This window comes from Astatotilapia calliptera, chromosome 15, assembly GCF_900246225.1.
Source record: "Astatotilapia calliptera chromosome 15, fAstCal1.2, whole genome shotgun sequence".
Classification (NCBI taxonomy): Eukaryota; Metazoa; Chordata; class Actinopteri; order Cichliformes; family Cichlidae; genus Astatotilapia; species Astatotilapia calliptera.
Window position 1 is genome coordinate 28,652,849 of NC_039316.1, and position 11,963 is coordinate 28,664,811.

The 11,963-nt window shown below is 36.4% G+C and overlaps 1 protein-coding gene across 1 annotated transcript; it reads left to right on the forward strand.

Annotated features, from left to right (window-relative positions):
* The first annotated feature begins 3,571 nt into the window (after positions 1-3,571).
* LOC113006754 (uncharacterized) lies at positions 3,572-5,621 on the forward strand. Its single transcript, XM_026142916.1, has 3 exons — positions 3,572-4,112; positions 4,411-4,629; positions 5,287-5,621. The coding sequence occupies exons 1-3, from the start codon at positions 3,619-3,621 to the stop codon at positions 5,483-5,485; spliced, it is 912 nt and encodes a 303-aa protein (XP_025998701.1). The 5' UTR covers positions 3,572-3,618; the 3' UTR covers positions 5,486-5,621.
* The last annotated feature ends 6,342 nt before the right edge of the window (positions 5,622-11,963 follow it).

Genomic DNA, 11,963 nt, shown 5'->3' on the forward strand with positions numbered 1-11,963 from the left:
GGATGGATAGTATTTCTGCTTTTTATAGGATTTGTGCTTAATGTATTATTTTTGCTTTTTATAGGATTTGTGCTAAAATATATTATTTCTACTAAATGTAGTATTTATGCTTAATCATACTATTTCTATATATTTCTGCCAAGTCCCCAGGCAGCCAATCCTCTGTGAGGACTCAGACATTCAAATTTACGTATCAGGGCCTGCACGGCTTCCCAGCCAGCCGTTTCTTCTCTCGTCATATCTCAGCAACGGTTGTACAAAGAGCAATGGAAATCGCGGTCAAAGTACACCAAAGTCCGCTGATTCACCCAGTACAAGAATCATGCTTCTAATCCACCTAGTTTTTGAGTTACACAACGTTTTGTAACTCCAAAAAACGCCGTTTTTCGCCTCTCACCGCGATCTCATTCTGACTGCTCATCACCCTGTTTTCCAGGCGTTCGCTCTCTTTCCCAGTGGTGCAGTTGGTAATGACACGGGTCTGCAATCCAAAGGTCGTGGGTTCGATTCCACCTTGTTCAGCTTTTTTTTTTTCCACTACAAATTAGTACACTATCACAGACCAGTAATTCATATTGATCATTTATTACAATTCTGAAAACTTTTATGATTTTACCATCTTTTCTAATATGGACCTCACATTCTTGTTAACACTCCATGGCACAAATACTGTTCCCTTTAGGCTCTGTGTATGTGTTTGTGTATCAATATTTCTCCCATTTTAAAGTATTACTCCTCCATAATTGTATTCCTGTTAAATCAAAGTACTTTTACTACAATTTATTATTTCTGCTCAATCATAGTATTTCTGCTAAATCATAGTATTTTTGCCAAATCATGGTTTTTGTGCCAAATCATAACATTTGTGTTATGTTATAGTATTACTACTAAGTGAAGGAATTTCTGTCATGTTACAGTATATGTGCTGATTACAGTATTTCTGCTAAATCATAGTATTTCTACTATATTATATTTTTCTTTCTAAATATAGCATTTCTGCTATATAATTGTATTTCTGCTATGTTATAATATTTGTGCTAAACCAGAGTATTTGTGCTAAAACATAGTATTAATTTAAAATTACAATATTCATAGTTCATCACAGTGTCTCTGGTAAATCACAGTATTTCTGCTATGTTGTACTATTTTTCTAAATCATAGTGTTTCTGTAATGTTTAAGTATTTTTGGCTAAATATATTCTTTCTGTTATCTTATACTATTTCTCCTAAATTCTTGTATTTCTGAGAAGTTATCATGTTTCTGGTAAGTTACAATATTTCTGCTAAGTTCTGCTATGCTATTGCATAGAGACACCATTAAAACTTTAAAACGAAGCCAAGACATTGAACTATTCAGCTTGTATTTATCTATTTATCATTTTATTTTAATGAAGTTTACTTTAAGTGTTCAGATTTGTACTCATTTTTATTTGACTACATTAAAGTAATCAAATAAAGACAGTTTTGATAGAGCTCCTGATGTCAGATGGTAGGTTGGGCTTGCCAGAGGTCGTGCGTTTTCTCAAGTCTATTTTCTGTGAGACAGGTTCTAAAGGATCTTCTCGATGGCACAGCGGATGTTGGTCAGAAACACTTCATTTCCCTTCTTGTTGAAGTGAATTCCGTCCTGTCCGAATAGGGTTTCGTCATAATATCTCAGGGAGGGATGTTCAATGATGAAGCCTCCAAAGGAATGAACTGCCTTTCTCATGATTGAGTTTACAGTTTTTTCGCCCATGTCCATCATGTACTTTGGATTTCTGTACCTCCACACTTGGCGTTCGTTGATGCAGGAATATAGGATTTGTCATGGAGGGGATCCTTGCATGCAGTTCAGTCAAGTCTTTAGTCATTGCAGAGGAAAGTTCCTGGGCGGATACCCTACGGTGGCCCCTAGAGACAAAGCACGTACAAAATACAAAACACCATGCAAAATCCAAAGCACATGCAAATACAAAACACATGCAAAACCCATAGCACATGCAAAATACAAAACACTTACAAAATACAAAACACATGCAAAATACAAAACACATGGCAAAATACAAAACACTTACAAAATACAAAACACATACAAAATCCAAAACACATGCAAAATACAAACACTTACAAAATCCAAAACACATGCAAATAACAAAACCACATGCAAAAGACAAAACACATGCAAAATACAAAACACATGCAAAATACAAAACACATACAAAATACAAAACACATGCAAAATACAAAACACATGCAAAATACAAAACACATGCAAAAGACAAACCACATACAAAATACAAAACACATGCAAAATACAAAACACATACAAAATCCAAAGCACATGCAAAATACAAAACACATACAAAATACAAACACATGCAAAATACAAAACACATGCAAATACAAAACACATGCAAAAGACAAAACACATACAAAATACAAAACACATGCAAAATACAAAACACATACAAAATCCAAAGCACATGCAAAAGACAAAACACATGCAAAAGACAAAACACATGCAAAATACAAAGCGCAACGGAAGTGCTCCAGGACGCTAGGGGCAGTGTTGAGTTTTTGTTACCTAGTGGCTACATAAGCCATGAAGTTTCTAATGACCGGATTTGGTGTGTGGCAGTAAAAGGTAAATGAACCTTTTTTTTTTAATTATTTGAATATATATTAGTGTTTGTGTATAAATCAACAACTAATACACATATGCTCTCAATTGTGTAATTTAAGTTATCTAGGTAGTTGTGTTTTGGAAGTTCAGTTTTACGCTAGCAACGTAGCTGTTGTGTTGGAAATGCGTCTGTGTATATACACTTTAGCTTAGGTCTGCCCTTTTCCGTTTTAATACTCCATTTTAAAAGAAAAATGCTGTTTGTTTCAGGGTAAGAATGTTTTGTCCATATTGTGGCCATAACGTGAGAGAAGTTGTCAAGTTCTGCGGTTCATGTGGCAAACATATTGAGTTTTTGGCGTTTGTCAACAACAGTAAGTATTTCACAAATAACATATATAAAAAAGGTTGTCTGAACCAGTTCACAAAGCTGCCATTTGGCTGTTTACAGTTTATTTACATTTGAATGCAGTCCTTATTTACTATATTATTTTTATGTTATATAAATTGCATACACATTATTTTGCAATCATTTAAACCAGTAAGGTATATATCTGTGAAGATTCTTAGTCGTCCAGGTTAGGGTTATAGTTGTAGACTTTATTTGTCTTGAATTTACTGAGGCCCAAAGAAGCAACATATTAATTTCGTTTAATAATGAGACAATACATTGGTTTTTAAATGTCATTGTTATTTAAAACTGCACATTTCTTGTCTGATGATCTATTTTACCATTTCCCATCTTATTTTTTTTCTGTTTATAAGGATCAATTCAAGAAAAAATTTCCATTGAAGACCTCATTCAGAAATATTTCAGAGACGGTTACTCCTATAATGAAACATTGGACATTTTGGCCTCAAAACATAAACAGAAGATCAGTCTGACCACACTTAAAAGTAGATTAAGAAGTTTATCACTGTCCCGCAAAAAACATTACTCAACTCAGGCCTTGATTTGTGCTGCAATAATAGAAGAGCTGAAGGGACCTGGTCAACATTATGGATACCGTTCAATGTGGCAGACACTGCGTCAGAAACACCATCTTTCTGTGAAAAGGCATGATGTAATGGTGATGATGGCAGAACTCGACCCATCTGGAGTCCAAAAGCGCTCAAAGAAAAAGTTTTTACGAAGAGTTTACGATTCACCTGGACCAAACCACACTTGGCATGTTGATGGATATGACAAATTAAAGCCATATGGTTTGACTATCAGTGGTTGTATTGATGGCTATTCGCGGAAGATATTATGGTTGGTTTGCGGAGCAACTAACAGCAACCCAGAAGTCATAGCTCAACACTACGTTCAGTGTGCTTCAGAGTTTGGAGTCATACCAGTGCGACTTCGCACAGACTGCGGCACTGAAAATGGGACGATGGCAGCAATGCATTGTGCCTTACGGTCATCTCATCAGGATTTTTTTGCAGGAGCTGCCAGTCATATGTATGTATCTTCAATAACAAATCAAAGAATTGAAAGCTGGTGGTCGTACTTCAGAAAACAGCGGTAGGTTTTAAAATTTTTCAAGAAACAACTATATTAAGCAAATAAAAGTGTGGCTGTAATATATAGTCTGTGATGCAGAAGCCTTGATTTGTATTACACCACCTTTCCTTTATAGCTTCAATGTGTAGCCAAGTATAAGATAGAAAATTTAAACTGTCAATAAAGAAAGTGAGATGAATAGAAATTCAAAATGCACGCACTTTACATCAACTCAAGAAACAGTTTCATAAACGTAAGAAATAGTGAGGCTTTGAAGGATAGTGATTTTGAACTGATGGTATGTTTTTGTCTCTTCTAGAACACAGTTCTGGATGGACCTTTTGAGTGACATGAAGGAAATGCACCTCTTTAATGGTAGTCATGAACACATGTGCTTGGTGCGCTTCAATTTCATGGCTGTGCTTCAGAGGGATCTGGATGAATGCAAAAGAAAGTGGAACACGCACCTGATCCGTCCAGTTAGCCAGTCACGCTGTCCATCTGGTAAACCGGATGTGATGTATTACCTGCCTCATAGGTTTGTATCACTCTTGTCAATTTAAAATGTGAAAAATCAAAAGTCTGTAATTTAAGTAGAAATCACAAAAATGACATTTTTTTTTAGCACCTTTTAATCTCTAAATGGTAAATGTCCTGTATTTGTATAGCGCTTTACTAGTCCCTAAGGACCCCAAAGCGCTTTACACAAACAGTCATCCACCCATTCACACACACATTCACACACTGGTGATGGCAAGCTACATTGTAGCCACAGTCACCCTGGGGCGCACTGATCTATGCACTTGATCATATAGTCTTCTTTTACTGTATGGTCATAAAAAACAGACACCACAGTGTTTGTACCACCCAAAATTTGGACTAAATAGGTCTACTTTTTTCACATGTTGATTCCAGTGCTAAAATTTATGAAAAGCCGTTTTATATTATCTCCTTAAATACATGACAAAAATCTGCCAATGTTTTCAGCAAGTCAATTGTTCAAGACAGGTAGTTACAGGAACTCTGACCACCTTCTAGTCTATTCAATGCCATAATACAGCCAGTGGTCTTAAGTAAAAGCATATGTTCACTTTAAGCATAATTCCCCCCCCCCCCCCCCCCCTACAGAGACAAGGATGTTGTAGCGTTTTCTTAGTATTTTAATAGTAAAAATTTTCCTTGTACAAACTTTTAGGTTTGGTGGACGCGACTGTGGCCTTGCAGTTGGACATCAAGAGCTGAGCCAGTTCAGGATGAGTTCAACTCCCGATTTCTGTGGAGACCCTCACCTACAGGAATATTTTGAAGGACTAAACAGTGGCTTCAGTTCATCACAGACATTTGAATCTTGTGTGGAGAACTACATCAGACTAAAAGGACTTGCTGGGTTGTAATGCCAAGGTTCCCACACATCCCAGAACTGTGGATTCCACTTTGTGGTTATAATAATGCACCACCTGCACTTTTGTTAAGGCAAAAAAAAAATGTTTTTTGCTTCAAGTAGATCACAATTATAGTTCATCAGTTTATAGTCACTTAAAAAAATAGCCTTTGTGTTTTTCCAAATAAGAATATCAGTTGTGACGATGAGATCAAATAAATTATTTATCCTAACAGATGATATTGTGAAGACTCTCTTAACCTCCACCTTAAATGCAAGACACGTGTTGGTATTATTAGCTTTATTAATACAGGTTGATATAAAATAAAGGAGTAAAAACACTCTAATTTAAGTAATAAGATTTATTGTTAACGTTAACAAGGCAAATTACACTTTGCACTGAAATAGAAATTGTGTAAAATGTACAATATCTATGAATATATCTTTTCTAAATGCTGGATAGTAGTAAAGGGAATTCTAAAGCTAAGGGTACTAAAAAGTAATCCTTTCAAATCACAGACATTTACTTTAGCATTGTAACTAAAACAAAGGCCTTGGCCCAACAGATATCTAGCCAATTTCTTTAAACAAACCTTTTTGTATAAGAACAAAAACACAGTTGAAATGAGGACTATATTACAGTGTGAGGATCAAACTGTAAGTCGATCAATACAGACCAAAACCAGGAGAGTTTAATATTCCAAAGTCCATATCATCCTGGAACTGCTTATATGACTGAGCCATTGGTATCACAATGGTGTTTGCACATGTTTTCCCAATTGGGAAACGTGATGCATCACCAAACAGCAATCTTGGTCTTGGTTCCATTCCAGCTGGTGGAATGCTGTTTAGGCCCGTGGCAAACATCAGGATGTCTTGTAGGGAGACTGCTGTTTTGGTATCTATAATTAAATAGAATGTAGCTAAAGATAATTCTTTATTTTATAATAATTCCAAATACAAAGCAGAATATCAGAAACTTGGATCCTCAAATGTTCCAAAGTGTTATGTTTTTACTGTTTTTTCCAAGATTAATAGCACAAACACCCATACCAGTTCAATATAAAAAAATATATAAAACAGCAGCTCTGTGGTGACTTACTATTGCGGTACAATTTTTCCATTTTAAACAGAAACTGTAAAGGTGATAATTTGACTCTGTTATTATTGTTTTGTTCATGCTAGGTAGCTCCCCAATAGCCACTGCTGGCAGCACATTCATCCCCCAAGGGATGAGATTCAACTGCTAAAAGACAAAAAAAGTGCTTCTGTTCTATAGCAGAAATATCACCTGACAGTTTAAACTTAAAAAATATATATCATAAAAGTAATATTCATGAAAGAGCTGCTTTATTGGTTTTCACTGATCGTAGAAATTTGTTTGCAGTACAAGTTTTGTATTAAACAAACCTTCAGCGTCTATCAGATAGTCTCGCCAGAATCCAAGCACCCTGGTTTCTTCCTGCCGTCTTGAACTGCCAGGTTCGCTCAGGACCACAGCAAACATGTCCTCTAAAAAATCAGATGTCAGCGGCTCTGGTCTTGAGCACATGAAGGGTTGGAACAACAAAGGATGCTGCTGCAGGGCATGGATTACACCAAGTGTTGCGAGGCCATCCTTAAATCTATAAGGGGAAAATTGTCATCAGCACTACAATAAAAAAATGAAAAACACTTTTTGAATGTTTTATTTTAATTATTCCGAAAGCACAATGAATTTTACAGACTTTATTGATCCTAGGGGGAAATTAGATCTCAGCATTTAACCCATCACCCTTGGGGTGAGCAGTGAGTTAGTGCTGGCTGTCTTACTCAAGGACACACCTGGTGTGTGGGCTCTCATCGAACGTGCTACCTTCTGAATCCCAGTCTGATGTTTTATCCATTGCTCCACCATGCCACCTTCCGAATTTATATTTTACCATCTGCATTTCTATTCATCAGCAAGTGAATGTTGGAAACTGGAGCTTAAGTTACTTCAGCCACAATGTTGCAAATGCATTTTCAGTCAGTACAGTACTGTAACGATGGTTAAGTGTTACTGGACAGTGACATGTTGGTTTTCTCTGCACACTGTTGTTGTTCCTTTAAGATTCATGTTTGGTTGGGCTGCAGGAAGTAGTGAGGGTGGTGTACAGGAAGGGGTGGGGTGACCTGGTTGTTCTGTGTGTGTGCCAGGCTGAAGAGAGGTGTAGTTCGAGAGCGCTTCCCCCTGAGTTAACAACCCGCTGGCTTATGTGCCGAATAAACGGACAAACTGAGACCCCAACCGTCTGGTTCTTGTGAACGTTACAGTACGGTTTATTCTCAATAAAATCAATAATGTAAAAGATCAAACCACCTGCAAAAATCAAATTTGCACTGCATTTTTTTAAAGTACCTGCCTAAACATGGTCACTGGCTGAACTTGTGTTTGCAGCTTTATCCAGTTTTATGCGGGGACTGATAAGTAACAAGAATTCTAATAGAATAAGTGTTTAAAAGTTTGAAATTTGATCTCTGTCCTCGCAGCTTCACATGATTTTTTCCATACTGAGTAAAGCACATGCATGATAACTCAAAAACTTTTTGCAAACATTAGGCTCAAAGTATAATTAACCATGGAAACTATAAGTAAAAAGGGAAGATGCAAAACTGTAAAATTAAGCAGAAACATACATATTATTTGAAAAAAAATTTGGTCAAAAGAATAGGCGGCTTCTGTAGCTGTGGTTTGTTATCAATTCATTATAGTGTTGCTTATGGTTTAAAAAACAATTTTGTTAAAAAACTATTATTAAAATACTGTAGCTACATTGCCCCATTATTTAGTATCAGTCCAAATACTTACAAATATGTTACCTTTGGATTGAGAAGTGGTTGCGGTATATGATGTACCACTTAAGGTAGTCCTTAATGATGTTGCCTTTACCATCTAAAGAGTCCGGAAATACATAGCAGCCAGCTGTCTGCAATAAGCTGCAATGCATTTCAATGCACCCATGGAGTTCCTTCAGCGTTGCAGCATTGGATATCTAGTGTTTACATAATAAAAAAAAGAAAATTGCAGTATCACAAGGTTGTTGTCCATGACGTTCACATCAAAATCATTTTAAATATAATTACTAGTGCACTTCAATGTTTGGTCTATATTTTAAAGCATGTTATTCTGGTATTGTTTTCTACTCCTCTACTTAAAGTCAAACATTTATCTTTGTTCATAATTAACAAACATTGGTACACTTAGCATGTTGATTAAAATTACAACTACTATGGAGCACAGCGTTACAGTCCAATGTGCAATTAACACATCAAGCTTTGTGATAACAAAGGAAATTGTAGTTTTACAATCGAATATTTAAATCAACATACTTCCAACAGAAAAGCTTTTGTAGCTTCATCAGTTACATCTTCAATCGTGACCTCCACCACATCAGACTTTGTTGTCCCAATCAGATGCTGGTAGAGTGTCTTGGAGAGGAAGGCAGGCCCTGGACCACCATGTACCAATGATGTGGCAATCATTCTGCCAGTAAGGAAATATTCATCCTCTCTTGCAGCTGGTAATGGATTTATTTAGTTAGTTATGCTAAAATAATGCTTTAAATTATATGCCTTTTTATTTTAATAAAAAATTAATCATCCAAGCTTAACTTCAGAATGTATTAATTTAATTTTATAGTCAGATGGTATAAATTTCTCACCAGCGCTGTCAAATGTAAGAAATTTGCTGTCCTCAGGTCCATCAAAGATTCGTCGCGATCTAAGGCATTTCATTAATAATGTCAAAAATTCACGTTTAGGACCACCATTATCCATTCCATCTTCACGCTGTCCTGCATCATCGCTGAACTTCACAAGTATATCATCAGTTGGGTTGTAAGACACACGTCTAAAGCCCCGAGCTGCTCCATCCCAAACATTTGCCCTGTTTATATTAAATCTGCTGACAGATGTTTTTATTGTCTTAGACGCCAGCTCTTCGAGTACTTCTGCAGCAGACAGGCCATTTGTACTAGAACATAAAAAAATTATTAAATATCACATAAAATGAGGATGTTATTACTCACTTTTATCATATTTACATTCTCACATTTAAATGTATACTTACCTTTGTGTTTCACTCTCATCCTTTTCGATGAGAACTTCTTTGTCTGAGTCACTATCAATTACAATCGGTGCATAAACACTTGTGTATGTGCTGCAATGAAAAACATTTAGTGGGCAAAGTAGAACATTTCTTAAAATCTAAAGTTAACTAATATTTTATTGGTCTAGTGCAGTGGTTCTTAACCTGGGTTCGATCGAACCCTAGGGGTTCGGTGAGTCGGTCTCAGGGGTTCGGCAGAGCCTCCACCATGACATGCACGGCTCATTTTGTGCACCAATAAAAACATATCTATGTCTTGAATTTGAATTTATTTTTTTTTCACTAAAGAGGGGTTCAGTGAATGCGCATATGAAACTGGTGGGGTTCGGTACCTCCAACAAGGTTAAGAACCACTGGTCTAGTGTGTCAATACACAAATTTCTGTGTCCAAAACATACCTGTAGCAGGGACCTTGAGTCTAAATATCAAAAATTTATGAACAGTTAATATAATTTATGTTTGTAGCCTGTATGATAATTATTAATGACATTTTTCAGAGTCTTACTTCAGAAGAAGTTTGCAAGTTTGACCCCCTGTAAAGAATTTAAATAATTTCAGAATTTACAATATAATACACAAGAATGTATTTTGGCTCCACCCTATTCACGGTCGCCGCACTGTATTCTCCACAATACAAAACTTACCTATTTCTTGAAGGTGCTCTTTCCGGCGTGCTGTGATTATCTGGAAAATCCCATACCTGATAAGTAGTAAAATAAGATTAACAGCACTTTTTAAAACTTTAAACTTTTCTTGATTATATTGGTGTATACAAACACACACACACACACACACACACACCCACCCACCCACACACACACACAAAACACCGTTAAAAAAAAAAAAGACTAACCACAGTGTCCGACAGTGGGCTTTCTACTACTTTTACTTGAACTTCATTGTCCTCTTCAGATTCACACTCTGTGTTGCAATCTGCAAATATTCAATGATTCAAAAAATACAGTCTAACTTAAATATATGTATGTATTGAAAGGTATATCTAACAATTAGCAAACATATACAACACTTTGGCTATGCAGCACAAATTAAATATATTTAAAATCTGTGGCAAAATCATGTCACTCTCTGATTAACATTTTTTGGAAAAATCTTGAATTATTTTTAATATCTAAACTTTATGATTGTCACTGCTTTATCAAAATCACTTACCAGTATTAAAGAAGTCATCATGGTTACAAATGTAGAGAGTTACTCTTTGATAGGCCTTCCCTATGGCATCCTTGTATTTTTGGATGGTGAAAGGGGTGTTGGTTCCAGGAATTGTGCTAACTTCCCTTGCATCAGGGTATAGCAGTACATAGGGTCCATCGGCCATGGCCTGGTTAAAGTCCTTATGTTTTTTCACGCTGGCAGACAAGATTTGCTCAGTTGACCAGTGAGAATGAACATCAACCGGAAGTGACTTTCCTCGAACAGGTCTTATACCATCACTGGTCCTTCTCATGATGCCAATCTGTATCTAGAAATGAGATTAACAATAACATGTTTTTACATCTTTGTTCCTACATGGTCTTCCATTTTATTTCTGATCTGTAGTTGCGCTCCAGCTGTGCTATGACTCAAAAGACAACATTAGCGACTAAATATAGTTTTAACAGGGGGCATATATTATTGAAGGACTGTTGACCAAAGGCTGACAATTAAGAAATTCAGATCAGGTTAAAAATTGTAAGCCCTGTATCAGTGGTGAACTACAACCCCCAAGAGCGGCAACTAGATCGTTTCTAGTTTCTTCGACGTTCCCCGAGCAACACTAATGTCCAAGGTTGTGATTAGCTGAACACACCATATACAGGCAATGAACAGCAATCAGCCTGAAAGTAAATTAAACAGAGATAGTACGGGGGGGTCCATAGCTGTAGAGGACATAGTTAGCCACCCTTGCAATATATACAGTTCCTTTCATATGCATATGGAAGTTTACAGTGATGCCTTGGCAGTGCTAAAGGTAATTTGGATTTTGTATTAGCAACAAAAGTGGTCAACTTCCACGTTCAAGTTTATGACATACCTTCACTGGTTTCTGTTCCTTCTGTTCCTGGTGTTTCTTTGAAAAAAATGCCTTTCTTTCCCTTTCTTTCACATCCCGAAATTTTATGAATGACTCCACTAATGATTTCCCAGCTATAAACAGAAAAAAAAAAGTTATAATTTTAGGGAAGGGACAGTTAACAAGATTTATTTAATACAAATATGTTTTTTACCCTGTGTAGACTGTATAGTTGTGCCAGTCAGGATGCTGGAACTGGTAGATGGAAGAGCTGCTGCCTCTTCACTAAGGGCAGGATTTCTCGACACAGTGCTGGTGATGTCCTTTAAAAACTTGATGTTTTTACCACAT